Below are 21499 nucleotides of genomic sequence, written 5' to 3'. Positions count from 1 at the left end.
GGCCATGCAATCTGTGATCACATCTTTGCTAAAGTCTGTTTTAATCGAGGTCCATATTTTATGCCACAGCAAAATTGGACTTGTCTTGATTATGTCTGTGATATGGACCCGGGCAAGCTCATTGTGACAGATATTGGTAGAGATGGATCCCGGTACTGCTAGCAAGTATCTGAGGAAGGCGTATGGCTGAGATACCCGCCACCCCCTCTCAACACAATCCCCAAAAGGAGGGAAACCGGAAACAGTTCTTAAAGTTTTTGGAAGTGGGAGGGAGTGACCCTCCCGGCCGTATTTATTAAAACAAAATTAAAAACATTAAACGTTTCATGTTATGTACAATTTCATTAACACATTGCGATGTTTGGCTAACCTTAACATATTCTCTAATACAGAGGTTCTCCTAGCCGAACTAGCATCCTACAAAAACATTCTCTAGAAATACTGAAATTGTACATCCTAACGTTTAAGGGCCAACGGCAAGGTCATAACCGGTGTCAAGATCCCTAACCAGACTTACCCCTCCCACTTGGGAGGGGCGACAGCACAGAGGCTTACCTCAAGTGCAACTACTAACAATTTCCCTTGACTTGACGGGGGCACTTAAGACTCGACGCCATTTAAAGGTCGTTCGAAGACTCGTGTGAGGTATCTAGAAGGTATCGTGGACCTCCCCCCACCCCACACAACTTACCGCATCTGCCGTCGCAGATGACACTGGCCCCGGGAAATTCCCCAGGAGGGGGCTGTAACCCCTCCTACAAAGGAAGGGGCCTTGACCGCCTTTCCTTTACTTCCGGCGACCCACCCTTAGACGGGACCGCCTCCCCACTGAGGGGCCAATGGCCACCTCTCCCGAGCGCTCCCATCCGTGTTGGGTGACGCCCACTCATAGGGATCTTCTAATTAGTGCTCACCGATCATGACCTTACCGCCTACCAAAAAATAAATACGACAATTCTTAGTCAAACCTATGTAAACATTGGTCGCTACGACCGAAAGAGCATGCTTAAAATTCAACACTATATCAAATCATTTTAATCGTAAAAACCTACACGACATTCACCATTCTTTATTATGCTCAACATCAAACTGATACCTTCACAGCCTGTAAACGAAACGGAAAACATACTTATAAATTCACTTTATTACAAAACAACTGGCTGTCCTCAGGGGCTGGTGGGTGGGTCAAAATTGGCTCTTCGTTCTGTCCCGAGCTCACGTGTAGCGAGGAGGTGCAGCTTCGGAGCACAAGAACAAGAGGACGTCTTCTGGTCTTGCGTCTCTTTTTATCCGTCTTCAGGGCGGGCGTAAACCCGCCCCCGCCTGCCCCTAGGGCGGGGCTGGCTACGTCGGTGTCTAGGCCAGCCCACTCTAGGGCGGGAAAAAACGCGCCCCGGCTACGCCGCTTCGGGCATACCAGCCGAGACGCGCCTCCCGCCCAAAAATGGCTTCCCGGGGGGATCGAGGCACTCCGCCATACGTTCGGGGGGACCGAGAGGTCGCCCCTTTCCATTCTCGCTAGTTTGTATCTCACGACAGTCCGCCATACCCCAGATTCCTGCGCCATACGTTGCTGTGGAAACGCATTTGGCTGCATAGATATTAAGCAGTATCTGAACCGGCTTTCCGCCTAATTTTTTGGCAAACTTTTTTAGGGCACCAATTTGTCTAGAAAAAAGCCAAATTTTGTGTATTAATGGCTGTATTCCACGTTCCCTTATTGTTAAAAAAAACGCCCAAATAGCTAAAAGTTTTTGTTAAGCTTATCTTTGTTGAATTTAAGAAAGTGTTGCAGACTATGTTCTTTTTTATACTACAGCACATAGTAAAAGTTTTGCCCACGTTTATCTTGAGTCCTCTCATACCCATGAATACGGAGAAACCTGACAGTGCTTTCTGGAGACCTAGCTGTCCTAGATGTCCAGGACACACTACACCCAATACACCATTTGAAAGGGGAGATGTAGCAGAAGGACATAGGCTATAGATGTGGACACCATATACATTAAAAAAGCAAAAACACCAAAAGTGGGAAAGTAGTCCCTTGTGGGCATTAGAGTGGGCGTGTCAAAGAAAAGATGTGGGCGTTTACAGGGGCATGGCCCAAAGTACAAACAATAAACATATGCCAAACGATTTCACTGATTTCACTGTGCAAGGCACACACTTCACCACACACTTCAATTTGCATAGCGCGAATGCGATTTCAATGATTTCACTGTGCAGGAAAAACGCACTTAACTGTGCATCCCGCGCATTTGCAAAGGGCCGCCTATCACTCGCCTCGACAATCGACATTTGCGCATTCGTCTGCGTTACCCTTCAAACATTAACGCCTTCGTGGGATGACATCCAAAAAGGGGCGCGCCTTCCATAATAATACAGTGCCACAGGGGGCAGGCTTACAAAAAGGGCCGCCTATCATTTGCGTTGCTTCGCACAGCCCACCAATCACAACACACAATGATTAACACACACACGAGTTGCGATACAAAAATATAACAACTGTTTAGCCATTTGACAAACGACAACGTTGTCACAGGGGGAGGATCGTAAACAAATAGGTGCCCATTTCTTAGACAAGAAAGCCAATCGACAGAACATGAACAAGACTTTACTCACAAGGCTCCAAATAATTACGTATGCTGCGGTCAAAATATAAAACTTACACAAACACTTCAGAATTTCAAACACTCTGCGTTATCAGTGGAACACTGCCAGTACTTGCGCTGATGAAAACAAAAAAAAAATTAGTAAAGGGATCGAAAACGTATACAAGGAAAGACCCTTTCACAAACAAGTAATTTCAGGCAAAAACATCTGAGCGACCACTGTAACACTTGCTGCACTTGTGGCGCAAATTACAATATTTGGGAAACAACAACATTCGCACACAGGGGGAACACTCTCAACAAGGACAGCATAACAAAATTAGGTGTGGCTCAATGAAAACCTGCGGATGAATTAAACACACATTACTACGCAAACAAAAAGTAAAGGCAACACTGAACATCGGCCATCCCCGGACAACGACGGGACGGGCTGCTAGTAGTATGTATAAAATTAAATCGAACAAAGAAAACACAAACTCTCTAGCCGCTTTATAGTCTGAGATCTTAGTCCAAATGCGATAACTGTTATGTTTAAAGCAATATATTTTGACTGAGCAGTGGAGTAACCCACAACTCCAAAAGCTCGTAAAGTGTTCTAAAGCTTCTTTGTTGGACTGCAAAGACTTCCCTGGCCAAAATGAAGCACCTTTTCCACATTGGCCAGACGCACCTACCCATATGGGCCAAAATAAAGCACCTTTTCCACATTGGCCAGACGCACCTACCCATATCTGGCAATTCTAAACAACAGACAAAAGAGAGTAGAAACAGGGCACTTACCTGTACCTTTGATGGTAAGGTCAATGGGATCCCACAGTGTTGGAGGAATGATCGGGATCCCCCTGCTCATTTTCCAGGATCTCCATGCTTTTGGTGTTTTAACTGTAGATTCTTGTCCAAACCCGTTTGGTTTCCATCCATGGTGGTTGAGATTTCCATCCATGGTGGTTGAGGTTATTTGACTTTGGTGTCCCAATGGTCTGTGGTTCTGCACTGGGCAGGTACAACCCTTTAGGCTGTTTACTCTCAGGGTAGCGAGGGTGAGAAGTCGCAAGCTTGTCAGGGAAGTTTGTGGAGCAAGAGCTCAGAACTTAACAGTCAACCAAAAGTCACAATAACCTAATGTACAAACCAGTGCATACCTTTTATGAAGAAAGAAAGTACTTTAATCATTCAGTAGAACTGAACTCCACACAATTAATGGAGGAGACATACAGGGTAGAAGGCTACATATTGATAGAAAGTGAGGTGCTACACCCTGTCCTTCCTGGTGTCTTTCTGATGTTCCCTCTTTCCTCACACTACACTCAAGGCTCCATATCTATAGTCTGAGTACACCACCGTTTTCAGGCAAGGATTAGGCACAGATATAAATAGCTGACTTTCTCTCACAGGTGTAGTGCAGAACTTCAGTTAAGTGTCGCCTGTAGTCAAGTCACAGTAGGTTTGTATTTGCATGTTCAGACTTAAGTCCCTTGTGCAGGCTCGGCCCCAAGTTTTTACCTGCTGGCTTCTTAATAGTTACGCAGTGCGATGGGAGAGGATCTTCTTCTCCTCTCACTACATCGGCAGTTAGATGTAGGCCACGCCATGAGTCTTGCTCTTGAAAATGTCTTAGAGGTAATCAGTGGGGCAAGTCTGTCTTAGACCTGGTCGCAGCAGCGGTGGTTCTGCTGACCATCTGCGTTGATGATGTGCTGGTGTGAGAATTGCATCCTTGAGTCTTTTGACAGTTGCAGCCTCAACAGAACTTGTACATGAGAAAGTAGGAATTAACTACATCTCGGACTTAGCTGCGTTACGCCCTTTGACACTCTGGCGATCGATTTGGTCGAAAACTGAAACGCTGTTTGCACAAACAATCATTAGAGATTGATTGAAACTTGATCACTTTTCCCATATTCCTTGGCTTAAATACATTTATTATTGGTACAACCTCCTATTTGATTGTAACATCCTCTCTGCACCTGAGTATGCAGCATCGATCCTTAAGAAGGAGCTAAAAGCAAGGTTTTTACTATACAAGAAGGAGGTTAAAGAAAGATTGCATAGGAAGCTACCCACCACTGTTTTTTATATAGATTTACATTTAAACAAAGGCTTCCAGGCATATCTATCCATAGTCACTTGTAATTCCCATCGATTTGTTTTAACATGTCTTAGGCTAGGAATTGTGCATCATCTGGTGGCATTCCCGCACATGAAAATTAGTACTTATTCCGCATGTCCATGTGATCATATTTCAAGACAAAGTTGCTGCCACTTTTTACTGTTTTGGAAATTTGACAATTTTTTAAGGAAATTTTATCTAAAACCTATTTTTTTTAAATATAATGGTCGTTCCACAAAAATGGCTATGAAATTAATATAATCTTTAGAAGGTCGAGATATTTGCTTTTTTGCCGCATCGTATATTTTGGAATGTATAGCCGCCAGGAAATCAATAATTCTTTGATGTAATCACTTGTGGCTAAACAAAAATGACATAAGCTGCGTTCAATTTCATTCTGTTTATACATGTATAACCATAGTAGCACTAAGCACTTTTTATGCCTGTTGTATTTTAACAAATCTGTGCAGAATTTGTATAGCATTTATTTTATTTATTAATTTATTGCTCAATATTGCACATAACCATTCTACTTCTACATTAGCTGCAAATTTCGCCGTAGAGTTTGTAGCAGGAGAACAGTCTAAAAATATCTTGTCATTCTGACCATTCTGTGTCTAAGGAAGCATATTGCACTTTATTGCTATACTCTTGCACTGAAACGAGACTTGCACAAAATATTTGCACCTGTCACTTTACTGCGTAAATATGCACATAATATGATGAACCGAAAATATCATAGTAAGCGCATTTAAGAGGGGTATAGTATGATATATATGTATAGCATTAAACAGGGAAGTATAGTATACCCTGTACTAAGGACAATTTTGTTTAGGTACCTATTGATGCCTCCCCATGAGTTGTAAATAGACTAGTAACTTTGATGCTTTTTTAATTATTAATATTTACTAAAATGTATGTTTTACTGTTCTGCTTATATGGTTGTGTTTGACAATCCGAATAAAAGCATTTTGAACTGAACTGAAAGTTGCAGTCTCGGGATGATTACGATTTATCGCTGCGTTGTGATGCACTCTTTCCTTATCACAGCAGCAGGACCCACCTCTCAGCCAACAGCTGCCAGGTGACACAAGCAACCGTTGAGGTACAGTCTTAAATACAGCATGCCATGAAATTGCACAGAGCGACCAGGAAGCCAACTTCACAGCATTGGTTACTGCTGTCTTTGCACTCTGGGGAGAATCGGCTTTCTTTGGGTGCTCTTCACTCCAAGAACATGCCATGTTTCTCCTCCTGATCAGCCTGTCCTCCTACAAGGCCAGGCACTCTCCTTCTCTCTCTCAGCAGGCAGGATTCTAGGAACTTCAGGCGCCGCCCTTAGCTCCTCCAGCAGAAATTGCAGACTTCAAATGATGTCCTCTTGCTTCTGCAAATAAAACTGTTAAGTTTGAGTACTCCTTTAATCACTCCCTTCATTAGCCAAGAACAACTTGGGACTGTAAAAAAGTAGGGTAGTATGGATTCTGCTTTTGTATACAATTTTCAGACTGGATGTGGTTCCACAGTCTAAGTCTTCACAACTGGTTAGGGTGGGTTCTCTTTCAAAAGTAATTTTCAGGCTTTTCTTCAGACACAACCTTTCTGAGAAGTGATAGTTCTCACAGCAACTGGCACTTAGGTCGGCTCGAAGCAGGAGTATCCATTACAGGGTTACAATGAAGCACGAGTGCTCTGCACCTGGCTATTGTCAAACGTTCTGAAGCAATAACCAGAGACAAAGTGCAGGCGTTGCCCAGAAACTCCTCACCTTGAACAACAAACTACAGTCTTGCCTCTACCATCATATAGCAGAGCTCAAGAAAGACTTATCAGCCCCCTCTTGCTAACAAGGTTCTCATTGAATTTTTAAAGTTAGCCGTGTCTCATTCCTCTTCACTTCATCTGGTCGCCACCCTGCAGGCCTCTATCTGGGGAAGATAACCTAATCTTCCATCTTACGCAACAATAATCTTAGGCCATCCAACTGAAGAAAAGTGCCGCTAATATGAACCTTTATACTTTATCCATTCTAAAAAAGCATTCCATTATATTATCCATTCTGTAAAATCTATCCAAATGAAATGCAGGATTTGATTGTAGGAAAAATATAAGTTTATTACAGAGAGGATAACGATCCCATCAATCCAGTATCATCAGTCAGGTGCAACTGACTCTACACATCTGAGTATTCCATCACCAAGGAGCTACTCAAAGAACAATTAGTGAATACATTGAAATGCTATGCAGTAACCAACATTATTATATACAATAAATACAAAATGGAAGCACATTGTTACACACCTTCCTCCCATATAACACAAACAAAAAATAAACCACTAGAAATACATATTTTAACATTCACTTTCTGATATAATCTCTGAACCTTGACGGAGGATTTATAATCCTTTCACTCTTACGATTTAAAGACTTTGAAGGAAACCTGCTCGACCCAAAGGTGGAATTAGAAACAGTAATGGATGGAGAAATGGCATCTACCAAACCTTTTTTTATTACAACCACCCTATTGAGATTACATATCCTTGAATCTTTTGTTGTAATTGCATTGGTTACATTTTTACAACCTTATGGGTCTTTTTAAACAACTCTGAAGATTTCCTTCCAAACGGAGCTCTAATCATGACTAAGGCACCTATCTTAACATGGGTGTTCTTGACTGCTTTAATAGCATCAAATCTTTCTTTACGCTTTACAATGTTATCAACCTCTTTCTTTTCATGAGGTTTGAGAAGGCAAATTGTTTCCTCTCTTATGTAACATATCATTCACCCAAAATGGTGTAATAAGGGTGTTTGGGTGTCTACTTTTAAGTAATTCAAACGGTGTGCAACCAGTAGTTGCATGTCGAGTGATCCTATACATTTCAACAGTTTTTTCAACTCCCTCCTTCCAATCTATATTGTTCTGTTTAGATAAGGAAATGGATTCCTTAAGAAGCAGAACAAAGCGTTCTACCACTCTGTTGCATTCTGGGTGATATCAAGAACAACGTTTATGTTTGATACAACATTTGTCCAAAAATTCTTCCATTTCCTTGGAAACAGATTGTACACCATTATCTGTTAACAGGTACCCAGGAAGACCCTCTCTAGTGAACATATCCATCAAGAAACTGATAACATGTTTAGTATCAATATATTTAGTGATTTTTATCTCCGGCCATCTTGAGAACAAATCTATAAGAAAAAAACATATGCTTCACCATCCTTGCATTTCACAGGTCTTAAAATATTATCAAGTGCCAATTTTTTGCATGGCCTTTAGGTCGTTCTCTGATGACCATGGGTTGGACTCTAGGCTTAAATTTTTTTTCACTTAATGTACAAAGGATACAATCTCTTATTAGCCTTTCTATTTCTAAATCCATTCCGGGCCACCAATAATTGAGTCTGACTCTTTCTTTAGTTTTAGAGATGCCTTGATGACCCTGATGAGCCAGCTCAATTAATTCTTTGCGCAAACACCTGGGAGGAATTAATCTTGTGCCACGAAAGATCATACCACTAGACTTAGATAACTCATGTCTCACATTCCAATATTTCTCAAAGTTACCTTGACACTTCCTAAGCCACCGGTTTTCTATAAAGGAAGTTAGCTCTATGAGTTCATCATCTCTTTCACATTCTTCAAGCCATTTCTTCTCTTTAATTCCATCATTCTCAATGGCACACACCCATTCCAACTCCTCTTGTTCTTCCTGACTAACACATTCATCAATAGGTGTCACTAACCTGGATAACGTATCAGCAGTGCAATTTCGAGCTCCACTTGAAAGTCATAACCTTGAAGATCAATGACCCACCTTGAAATTCTGCTAGATATGGCGTCAATACCTTTCCTGTTAAAAACCTCAACTAATGGTTTATGATCCGTGCGAACAACACATTTCTTGCCCCATAAAAGGTTCTTTAGCTTTTTTGTGGCCCAATGAACGGCTAGAGCTTCCCTTTCAATTACAGAATAACGGAATTCTGCACCTCTGAGACTCCTAGAAAGAAAAAGTATCACTTTGGTTGAGTTCCCAGATTCTTGTTGTAGTACTGCGTCCAACCCTTTTTATACTTGCATCGGTAATTAGGAATGACTTAGCTGTAGGATCGAAGCTTCTCAACTTAGGTATTTTTTTTAAGTAAAGCTTTTATCTCAACAAATTCTGCCTTGCATTGTGCACTCCAAATAAATTCAACACCTTTGCATAAAAGTGTTTGCATGTTAATATACTTCTCAGCAAAACCTTTAACAAATTTGCTATAATATTCAGTCATCCAAAGAAGTGCAGTTTTTCTTTGTGCTCAAATTTGTCCCACACACTTTAGCATACCTTTTTCCATTTTTGCCATTAATAGGTGGATCTCCTGGGTTTGATAAGAAAAATGGTGGAGTAGCTACATTCTGCCTGGTGAAGGCACAGTAGATGTTGATAAGAATGAGCAAGGTTCACTAATCAGCATGCATGATGACCAAAAATGATGAGTATTAATGTTATTTCAAATAAAAGAAAATGCTAGATGCTGCCTTTGAAGAACTAGTATCGGGAACAACATTTAAAACTTCTAGTAAATAGAGCGATAATGAGCAAATTTGAGAACAAATTTGTGTTTAACTCAAGCAATAGTATGCATGAAGAGTATTGATAAGTTAAAATTAATGTTATAAAAAAAATAGTAATGCTAAATGCTGTCTAAGCATGTCCAGTATGAGAAACAAAATGTGAGGTTTCAATTAAATTAAGTAAAACTATGTAAAATTGAGACAAGCGTTTTGTTTCTCTCATACGATGGTATACAAATAAATAACAGAGTGTTTCACTCACCCAAAAAAAAACGTTCCATCTAATTTTCTTAATCCAATCTTGGCTCCAGCAGTAGTTTAATTGTAGAAGCTGAAAGAAAACAGTGAAAAATAATGACAATTACAAAATGGCCTCCACGTACTCGTATGGCATGACACCACTTTATGACATCACAAGCAGTACGGAAATCTTGCCGGCTCTGTTTCAATCTTCATACAACGGAACAGAAACAATGGGGTCTCTGAATTCCTTCCTGAGCTTGTTTCGTGTGAAGGATGCAGTGCGTGTGAGGAATCTAGTGCTTGTAGACACACACGGAGAGTGCGTGCAGGGAATCCAGCGCTTGTAAGCACAAACGGCGAGTTCGAAGAGCAACACTCCGCTTTTAAAGATAAACTTGTTTGTTGTATCATAACTTAGCGGCAAAGGTGCCGATCCTGAAACTTTCCACAATCAGTTCAATTCTTTAAAGATGCCGATAAAGTCTCCTTTAAATGAGCAATTAAAACTTTTCTAAAAGTGTATGCTGATCAAATAACTAGAAAGTCATTATAAACAGAAATGACAAAGTGTCAGGTTTAAGGAAATTACACTCACACGAGTAGAGTCAGCGAATCAAATTGGCAAACAATACCAAATAAGTTTTTTCCTTTCACTCCAAGATGAATGTTACAAAAGAATCATCCCAGAAAAGTCTTCTTCAAGTTTGATAATTAAGTGTTACCTAAAAAGAGATTAGAGAACAAGAAACCAATTACCCCTACTTTGTGAGCTTGACATTGGCTCCCAACAAAGTATTCAGGATAACAATAAGCCCACATCGAATTCTCCCAACCCTTAAAGAAAAACATGAAATAAGGTGAGGGATGTGGCGTATGCGTGTAGTTTCTTTTTTAAGTTAAAAAATGTCTCTTTAAAATTAATCTCTTTAAAATTAATCCACATTTCAAGGGAAATGATGAGGGTTAACACTCACAGGCTATAAAGGCAAGAGTTGATGAGCTGTTGATGTTGAAATCTTTTCTTCTCTGTGAACATTTCTAAAACTTCTTTTTCCTTCAAAGGTGCAGGATTAGATTGTAGGAAAAATATAAGTTCATTACAGAGAGGATAAAGATCCCATCCATCCAGTATCATCAGTCAGGTGCAACTGACCCTCTACACTTCTAAGTATTCTATCACTATGGATCTACTCAAAGAACAATCAGTGAATACATTGAAATGCTAAGAAGTAATCAACCGTCATATATACAATAAATACAAAATGCAAGCACATTGTTACACATTCCATAATAGACCAGATGCAGATTGTACATATAGAAAATATAGTTAATTGAAACATATTTTGATTGTTCATCTTAGTTTACTAAAAATGCTGAAACCCATGATCTGTATTATGGCCTATTTACTCTAACGTCCGTTGGAAAATTCACAGGGACTCTGTCCTGAACAGTATAAGCTCTTTATCACCTCCGCATCAGCCATGTTTGACTTGCTGTCAAGTAAGTACGTTCAATTTAGTGCTTATATTCTTCTTGTGGTACAATGCATAATGTATATTTATAGATATCAAATTACAACATTTCTAATAGTCCCTATGTGTTACAAGCTATTTCACCAAAGGGCCTAATGATGCTGCCCACATGAATAATTGCACAACAAGAAGTCAAAATTACAAATATAGAAAAACAGACAAATATGTTCCCTAATGTGGTATACTATTTTGGTGATGCACATTTTACATTTATCAACTGCACCCTCACATAGGTGCTGCTGCCATGTTTTAAAATCAGTTTTTTTACTCATTTGTACGCTGACAGTGGACAACTGAAATTGATCAGATTTCCAATTCAAACCTGAGTTTACCATGGCAAAGCAGTAGTACAAGAAACAACCAATCATAATCATTCTACTCTGAGTTCATCTGTCCAATGAGTTTCCCCCCTCTTTCTTCTCTGCTTCAGGAGCAAGATAAGTATTCCTCCCCCTTGGGGCTTTGTTTGTTTGTCAGAATTGCTGGTGGTTTGTTCTTTAGGTGCACAGATTGGTAATTGTGGAGAGGTGTGGTGCAGCGACCAGGGCAGCTGACTTCAGAGCACAGGGTACACTGTTCGGTCCCAGGCTCTGCGGCAGCTCAGCACCATGTGACAAAGGGCAATAGCTCACTTAATTTCCACAACGGCTCCCAGCACCTTGAGACCCGAAAGGGTGAGTAGTTTGCGCTTTAAGAATACGGATTTACAATCTGTTTCCCCTTCTTCAGAACTTCCTGCAGAATCTGCTGGGCATTATTATCTGGTGGAGGAAGGATCTCTACAGCTCATGGTGTGGCTGATTACAGAGAACAATTGTCAATCCCGTGCCTTTTTAGACTGGCTGAGAGCCTTTCTAGTAAATCTTGTGCGAATTGCACCATCAAAGAATCTAGCTTGACCTGACTGAGATGGACATCTTGATATGTGGAACTGAGTCTTAAGCCTATGAGGTCAGAGCTTTCCACATCTTCGTTTGTTGAGGTTGCACCAAAATGCAGAGCTTACAGGGCAGTACGTTTATTCAGATAAGCCATTACGGCAGGCCACGTGTTTATTGATGGAGTATTTGTAAAATACCTCTTGGTTTGTAGACTCTTGAGGGTGCCAAAGTATTTGTGCATGTAGGAATTTAATCATGTATAGAAATTGTTTATTTCTTGGCAGCATAACAATTTTCTTTTGAGGAAGGAATTTTCAAGGTAAGCTAGACGTGTTACCATGCCTGGTTTCTTGTAAATGGATTTAGGATATTTGAGATTTGGATATCTCTAGTTGAATGTTTATGCCTCACTGTGCTAACTTCATAGCGTCTTGATGTACTATGGGTAATACCATGGTGATATCATACCCTGAATTTTGAAACTTGCCAAACTGTGTTTTGTACAAGATATCAAGGCGTATGAGGGTAATTCAGACCCTACATAGTCAAACAACTCTTAATTGCACCGAATAAACTCTTTTTATGCCCATCTCATCTCCCACACTCGCAAGATTGGTGAGGTGTGAGAGGCAGGTCTTGATGTATTCATATTTCAAGCCCACTCAGCTAGAAGCACCATGCCTTCTAAAGAATTCGCCTTGGGGGCTCGTCTGGAGGATATTTATGAAGGTGGCGGACTGGTACTCAGAATCAGCCTTCAAACATTTCTACTTTAAGCCAGTTGGGAATGTGGCATCAATCAAAGTGAGCAAGCTTTGAACTAGCATAATCCTTGCCTCAAGTCCTGGGTCAAGATAAAAATAAATCCTAGCTAGTGTGAAGGAAAGAGTAGAATTGAAAAAGGACAAAGAGACAATGGTTCTCCCATCCTCAGAGCAATACTTAATGCTTGCTCTTTACATTATGCAGGAATGGAGCCGAAACTGGGTAGAAATAAGGCAAAGTCTGCTGTACTCTCAAGATAGGAGGAAGGCCTCCTTGGGCAGATGACCTTATGAAGTGGAATGATTGTGATTGTTTGTTCTTTGTACTACTGCTAAGCCATATTCTCATGGGAAAAGTGGTTTTGTTATGGTTTTGTTAACTTTGGGGTGCTGTTGGAGTATAAAGCAGAGATAGAAAGCATAATGCTCACCGCTGTGTCGTTAATGTTTTATTGTGGTTCCCTCATCTAAAAGTGATATCGTTTGCATGCAATTCAGTTTTGCCTTTAAGTCACATTTATTTTTAGTCCTCTACTTGCTGTACCCCGCCACGCGTTGCTGTGGCTCAGTCTGGTTAAATGGAAGAGAAAGAAAAGAGTAAGCACACGTTTCTATATGTTTAATTTCACAATGCTTGTGGGCACACAATTTTTTTTTCCTTTTTGCTTTCTTTCTTTTATTTATTTATTTATTTTTGGTCCTCAGTTACCACCATGTATTCAAGTGTAGCCGCAGTCGGGAATACCACTTCTGTCACAGATTATAAACCTGGCAGGGCATGGTTACAGGAAAGTACCAGGAACCAAATACCCTCGGAAATGTCATACCCTTAGAGACCAACACGTAAGAAACCAAAGACAAGAAAAAAACACAGAATCAGCCAAGAACAGGTGGAAGTGCAACCATTGAGTCCCAGACTTCCAGATGGATCAGGCTTTGTACGTTCAATAAAACCACAGGTGTATAATCATCGGACCGGGGGGGGGGGGGGGAGGGGGGGAACAAACCCCGGCCAACTCAATGGCCCCAAACAGACTGATGCCAGTATGCTCTGTTAACTTGGTTGCCTGCTCTTGCTAGATCTAATTGGAGACTTGCAAAACTGACACCTGCCAGTCCATAAATGAAGGAGGAACAGGGTCCTTCCATCTTCTACAAATCTCCCAGCGGGCAAGAAGAATGGAATAAAACAGTAGACTCTTTGCTTGCCCTTGAACCTGAGCCGAAACTCCTTAGATGACAGTTGAGAGATCCAGATTTATTTGCTTTCCTAGTGATGCAGAGAGTATGTGACTTATATTATCCCAAAAAGTAGCAAGGCAGGGACATTCAAAGAACATGTGGGTATCCGATGCTGCGGGCAGACCACATTTAGCGCAGACTACAGGATTCCCTTGTGAGCTTTTCGTAAGCCTGAGAGAGAAATAACATTCCAGATGGAGCGTGAACAGATGATTTGTACGCAACCATGCCGGCTTAACAATGTCCCATAACGCTTTACAGGAGGTGCTCCACAGGTCTTCTACATCACATCCTGACATGGTAGCTCCCCAGAGATGGACTGGTAGTAAAAAGTCACCATCAACTTCCTCCAAGATCGACTTATACCAGAGGGAAACTTCCTTTTTAGCTGGTGAATTATCTGCCAGTTGGGATACTAGACGGCTATAGCCTCCAATAGGAAACCTGTTTGCCAGGCACGGCCGTGCAAGGAATCAATGAGTCCAACCCACCATTTGCATATATTTGAACCATGAAAGGTTCGGTCCAATCCTGCCTCTTAGGCACTCCCACGGAAGGAGATTACCATCCATAAATAGATCCCCCCCAGACCACCAACCCGGCTTCTTTAAGCTGTCACACAACCACAAGGGGCTATCTGAATGACCCCAAAGGGGTGCCTTACTGCCATAGTAGCTGATTTTTATGGCCACCGTTAATTTTGCCCAAGATTTTGCAAAACCCTGCAGAATCTTCAATTTGATATTCTTAAAAAACTATTTGATCTTCTTAAAAAAACTGCGCTCACAATATGTTTTTGTGACTATTGTCACGTTGTGTATATATATATAAACACGTGCTAATGTTGCAAAGTGAACCAACTCCTTTCCACTCCCTCCACCCTCTTCCCGGTCTGCCATCCTGACACCAACTGTTCATACTAATATATGTAGACTGTTGTCTCTATGCGTCCTTTCTTAATGTTACAAAGTGAACCAACTTCTCCCCCCTCCCTCCATCCACTTCCCGGTCTGCCATCCTGACACCAATTGTCCATCCTTTTATAAGTAGACTATTGTCTCAATGCGTCCCTGGTAGTTTTAGCGCTGCAACCAAATCAATAGGGTCTGTTCGGCCTTTCGATTAAAAACACACGCGTATTAGACACACGCATATTCTAATCCCACGTTGTGTATATAGAAACATGTGCTTAATCGAATCCAACGTTGTGTCAAAATGTCAAATCAATCGGTGAAGAACTTTCGGAGATTTAAGATTTTGAACAAAGGAACATTGACATTTTTATGTGTCTGGTCGGGCTTTCGATTAAATACACACACGTATTTGACACTCGTGTATTGGAATCCAAAGTTGTGTATATAAAAACACCCCCCTATTCGAATCCAACGTTGTGTCAAAATTTCAAAGCAATTGGTGAAGAACTTTCAGAGATTTGTGATTTTGTACAAACGAACATTTACATTTTTATTTATATAGAAGATAGGACATGGTAGGGGCAAGAAGAAATGGCAGTTTAGAGGGCAAACAAAAAAAAACATACATCAACTTTTTAGTACAGCCCTTTATCGTGGTTAGATGATAATAAGGATATGAAGGATAAAGTCAGAGAAATATCATAAGACGGCCAATATCTTCTGCAGCATTTTGTGTATAATCTTTTGTTTTCAAAGGTCGAATTGAGATGAAATGGCACTAGTAACCCTGTTTGATGTTAACCCCTTCCCTGCTCGGCACATTCCCCTGCTGTGCTGGGGGAGGGGGGGGGGGGCGCTCGCAGCGCTCCCATGCTCAGTGCTCCTGTGCTCATGACGAGCTGAGCTCGTCACGGCCGCACCCGTTTCTTTAGAACGCTCAGCACAGCAGGGGAATTAGCCCAGCGTGCGAGCGTTCTAAAGGGCATGACGAGCTCAGCTCGTCATGAGCACCGGAGCACTGTAGCTCATGACGAGCTGAGCTCGTCATGAGCATGCAAGGGGTTAAGAAAGATTGAGCAATGCTTAAGACTTTTTTTGTTTTTTGTGAGTGGCTTCATTTGTGGCTCATTGATATGCCGGAGAGTGGAGGAACTCGATGTAGGATGGAACAATCAAAAAGGTGATGCTTTAGGCGAAGACTATCACAGTTATTAGAAGAAAAGTCAGGTTTGTCCTGTTGGCATGACTAGAGTATAGAAAGAAGATTGATAAGTGAAATTGGACGCAAATATTTTTGCATTAACAAATACATATTTGTTTATGTTTTTTCACCCTGTGTATTCTGTAATCAATATAACCATACTGTTTTTTCTGGTTGATTAGAATGTTTACTATTACTTTGTAAAGCAATTGTTTTTGTTTGTTTCAGATTCCTGTACATATCATCCTGGCGTGCCTGTGTTTCATGATGCATTAAAGGTATGTGTACAAAAGAATTCTTCTGTTCGACAAGGAAGGGTTCATGGTAAGATGTAACTTCGCTGTTTTATGGATTACTAAATCACACATATATTTCTTCCCAACATAGAATAATGGAAAACTGTGTTTTAGAACCTAGGTACTCAGTACGGGCCACCAGCGGCAAGGTAGACCTTCCTTGGTGGCCTGCGATCCTTGCAGTCAATGTACTGGTATTTCACAAAAGACGGTCAGTAAAAACAAAAGAGGACTGCTGGAGCATGCAAGAAAGCAACTTCCCTGCGCATGCTCCAGCGGCTGTCCTCTGTGTTTGCTGAGAGCCCCTGAGATAGCACTGGTGGAAAGCAAAGGCTCTTTAAAAGTCAGCTATTGCGTGTTCACAGCTGACTTTTTTGGGGGCATTTCGTAAAGCTTCCATTGTTGCCGACAATGTCTCTGCCCGCAGCCTGCTCTTCGGACGCTGTTTGCAACCTCAACTGTCCGATCTGATTGATGACTGCAGCAGGGGACCTACCTGGACCCAGCCAGCCTGCTTCTTTCCTTGCTGCTCGCAGACCTCCTTAATGCTCCATGGGCCTCTGTTGTATTCGGCATGCATTTGGACACGCAAATACCAACGCTTGTGACTGCATTATTTGACCATGGATTTACCAGATTCTTAGCCACTCGTTTCCCTGACGGCTGTAATGGATGGGCAACAGAGAAAGAATGTTAACATATTGTGGTTCATAAAGAGATGGTGAATCCTATTAAGCATGTCGAAATCGTCCATACATCTGTAGTGTAGTGCGTTGTGAACTTGACTCACTTCCATTCCTTGACCTTTTTTTCAGACAGACCTGTACCCTTTGTACAAGGCGGATGCGGTACCCTTCGAGTCAGATACTCCCTAGTAGTGTAGGGCTATTGCCACAATTCCTCTGGTGTCGCCTTCTATCCAGATAATGACCCATTTCTGATTTATTTGGCATAGCGAGTCAAAACATCAACAATTCACAAATGTAGACTCTTTTAAATTTGATTGTGGATCACAACACTCACAATAAGAAGGTTTAAAAAAAATCTTATCCTGGTCAGTCCCATGTATATAATATTGTATATAGCACCAGCGCACTATTTATTCTTTGTCATTCTTCACTGCGACATCCCCAAAAAGGAGCAGCTTAGCCCGATACTTGTTCGTACCAAACTTTTGTCTCGATTACTTTCTGAAAAAATGTATTTGAAATTAAAAAACAAACCTTACTTGTAAAAAGGATCCCTTAAGAGACTATTGCTGTGGAAGTCAAGGGCTACACTTCACCCATAAGAACATTTTGTGTATATTCATCTTGGAGCTCCGTTTAAGGTAGGATTGCTGAGCGCTTTCTCTTTGCATTTCCCTCCTTTTTCTCTGCTTTCTTCTTCCTCCCACCCCCGTTTTTTAAAGTGCTTTCACCTTGCTTTACTCTCCTTTTTCACTGCTTTCTCCTTCCTTTCCCACTTTTTCTGAGTACTTTCTCCTTGCTTTTCTCTTCTTTTTCATTGCTTACTCCTTGCTATCCCTCGTTTGCTGAGCTTTTCAGATCACTTCAAGGCAGTTAACTCGAGCGTTTTATAAATCCTTGATTGATTTGTTATTTTCATGTCACTTGTCTGTGACATTTCTTTATTTCTAGTATGCTTACGTGTGACATTTCAGTGCTGTATGTGTGACATTTTGAGTGACACTTTATTTGGAGCAGAAAATAGTAATGTCCATTTAATGAAAAAAGCTTGAGAAATTATCCTTTTTTTGGCAATTTCATGGTCTGTAGTCAATTGCCTCACTACTGAGTATTTTATGCCAGATCTCTACCTTGCTTTCATTGTTTATCTCACTCTCAGAATAACCATGGAGTGTATATCTTTGGCTAAGCTCAGAAAATAAAAATTAGAACTTCACATTAAGAGATGACAAATGGTTTTCAATTGTCCTACTTTACCTGGGAGAACATAACACCACTGCTTACCACACTGACATTGGATAACTCAATTCCACTAGCGAAATGGGCCCATGGTAGTGGGCGTGGAAATTACCAAAATTCCTTTAAAATGGAATAAAGGAACACCCTTCAAGTGTAATCTGTTTTCCAAAACTTGCTTTTATACTTTGGTATTCAGTAGTGTGAAATGTATTCTGGGATTTGCAGTTTCTTTTTCATGTGGGCTGTTGGCTAAAAAGATGCCCCACACTGAAGGTGTTTAGCATTACAGGCTCTTTAATGTACGGGCAAACTAAGAAAGCGAGGAGGTGGGGAGGCTGAGGTGGAACCAGAGCAAGGTGAACTACCCTGCTGCTGTCTTTTCATGGATATTAGCTGATTTGCCCATATCACCTAAAATTATGTAAAATGTAGTTTTTAGCTTTTGTTTCAAAATGCAAAGAAAAACAGAATAGATTCTTTGCTGAACTGTCATTGTTGGATCAGTAAGCCCACCCCGGTTCTCATCCAGACCACCGTAGGTAAACCACATCATGCAGTCTTCTACAAACAATGCTTTATCAGTTATTGTCTCAGTGGTCACACGTAGCACATGCATTACTGGCCTTAGGAAATTACAACTACACAACTAGAACAAGATCAGTTACCATCTTCCTAAACAAGAAAATAATAGAAAGTGGTGCACACCATAATCGGAAATAAATTGATCCGCAAAGCAGTACCTGACAAAAACATTTTTAACAATTATTATTTAAAACACACTTATTTCAACCACCATAAATTGCAGAAGAGAATTTAGCTAGCATTCGTACAGCATCTTGTCTTCTTAAGGAAAAATTATGATTTTGAGTTAAAGTAAGAACAATGCAAAGCTCTCTTCATAGGATACTTTTAAGATGGCATAAACCATCTGGATCTAATGAATGACCCTATAATAGCTGGCACGTTGCTAGCATAATTGCAAAAATTCAATTTTCTATCAGGCTTCTCTGGGAATGGGCCAAGACCACTATGTGTGTTATCAATTAAATGTTTAATCGCAATGTGCACGCTTTACTTTTTACACATCGCGTATGTTTAAACAAATAATATTTCTTTGGTGTTGCTCACAGAAGTTGGTAGCAAGATGCATTGTTGGCCCTTTTGTCATGAGCCACGGTGCCAGTCCTTTTGTTGTGAGATATTGTCAGTCCATCGATTGTGAGGTGTTGTTCGTTCATCGGTCGTGAAGTGGTATCGGTCGTGAAGTAGTATCGGTTGTGAGGCGGTGGATGCCCATCAGTCGTGAGGCATGTCGGCAGATCGTTTTTGAGGCGGAAAATCGAATTCCTAGTCCTTGTTACATATTGCACAGTAACAGTTCAGCTGGAGAGCTATGCAATGGCCTCCAATCCAGTTACTAAGCCAAGCAAACGACTCAGATCCATACAGAGTGAACACTGGGCATTCCAGGCAGCATGGGAAGAAGAGTACTTGTTTTTTGAATGCCCCGAAGAGAAAGCCATTTGCTTTGTAAAGAGAAAGCAACTGTTCTTAAGAGATATAACCTATAACGTCACTACAAAGCTCTACACTCAGGATATACTGAGAACTTCCCAAAGATACTCAAAAGTGCACTCTAGAAAAGTGGCATTTTTAAAGTAGCTGCTTCTTTCCCAGCAGAAGCTCTTCCTTTGCCAGAAGAAGAAATCTGAGGCTGTTACTGAAGCATTGTTCAAAATATTCTACTTGCTTGCCAAACATAAGAAACCCATTCACAGACGCAGAGCTGGCGAAGAAATGTTGACTTTCAGCAGCCAAAATGTTATTTTAAAACTATATTAGTAAAGCCAGCATTTTAAAGAAAATCGGTGCATTACAAGTATTGGAATCCAAGTGTGCACACAGAATAGAGGTAATGGGAGAAAACTTCCAGGAGCAGGTGATCAAAGCAGTCGGAGAGTCATCAGCATTTTCATAGATGAGTCCACAGACTTGGACCAGTTATTAGTTTGAGTGAGGTATTTGGACCAATCACTTCATCCCAAAGAAGAGCTCCTATGCCTTCTTCCACTGCAAGGGCACACAAGATGAGAAGATATACTGGACAGCATCTGCAACTACTAATATATCACATACCATCGAACACTCTTGTCCGCATCGCAACTGATTTGGCCTCTGCCATTTGTATCTCTGTTTGAAAAGAAACTCACTGGAAAGACTGGGATAAACTACCAATGCATTATTCATCAAGAGGTTTAGTGCACAAAATTAAAGCACAAAGAACTGAATCACTGACGATTAGATGTTGTAACTTGTAAGAAATTTACCTTATCAGCTAGGTTCTGTTACAGCTTAGACATACCTGCTGCCAACAGCATGTGATGTAGGTAACCATTTTAACAGTTGCCAGAAGCCCCTTCCATATAATGTTGATTTTATTGATTAAGAAAGAATATAGATTTTCAAGAGATTTGAGTGGAGACGAAACTTGGAAGGCATATGTTATAAATGTTTTACTAATCAGAGTTAAAGTTGCAGCATATTTTTTGTCTAAAAGTAGACTTACATATGGTAGTTGCCAGTTTCCAATACCTAGTCAATTTTAATGCAACCGTAACAATGAATGCAAAATTTAAACCATACATTCCTTATTAGATTTCGCCTGAACAGCACTTGTGCTGTGCTTGTGAAATCTATTGTTAAATAAGCCTTTAAAGGGACTTTCATTGGTTCCTGTGCTTGCAACTTACTTTTTCTCTGTTTCTATTGGCTGTAGCATACTATTTCCTGTTGCTTCTCGTTTTTTTTTTTGTATCAGTCTCCCGGCACCCAGGTACTGTATTGATAGGCTTTGTGGCACTATTTTAAGCCTGCACAGCACTTGTCCTGTGCTTTATTTTAATTTTTTTATTTCCGAGTGCATAGCTCTGTACATTTTTTCTCAGTACCTAATGTTGCTCCCCCACCTCTTTTCCCACCTCCCATGTACCATGTTAATAATAACTCGACACATCCCAGTCTCGGACTGTCGCCGTCTTGGAGTCAGACAGCAGCCGCATAAGATTACTTTTAAAACCCCTAACTTGTTGCCTAGATTGTTTCTTCCCTTAAAGCAAGGTATAAGTGACACAGCTTTGTTAAATGTTTAGGACACCTTAGACACATGAAGCCAACCAAACGTCCCGTATGGGCACGCCCAAGTTCAGT

The 21499-nt window shown here is 40.8% G+C and overlaps 1 protein-coding gene across 1 annotated transcript in view; it reads left to right on the top strand.

Moving 5' to 3' along the window:
• The window catches only part of CHORDC1 (cysteine and histidine rich domain containing 1), a 109456-nt gene that overhangs the window by 2762 nt on the left and 85195 nt on the right, over positions 1-21499 (top strand). The window contains exon 2 of the mRNA XM_086933987.1: positions 16297-16346. Within this exon, the coding sequence (XP_086790113.1) occupies positions 16297-16346 (50 nt within the window). The remainder of the gene's footprint in view (positions 1-16296; positions 16347-21499) is intronic.

The sequence above is a fragment of the Lissotriton vulgaris genome, chromosome 8, assembly GCF_964263255.1.
Source record: "Lissotriton vulgaris chromosome 8, aLisVul1.2, whole genome shotgun sequence".
Taxonomy (NCBI): domain Eukaryota; kingdom Metazoa; phylum Chordata; class Amphibia; order Caudata; family Salamandridae; genus Lissotriton; species Lissotriton vulgaris.
The sequence above is the reverse complement of the archived record's forward strand: the minus strand, read 5'-3'. Positions and strand labels throughout refer to the sequence as shown.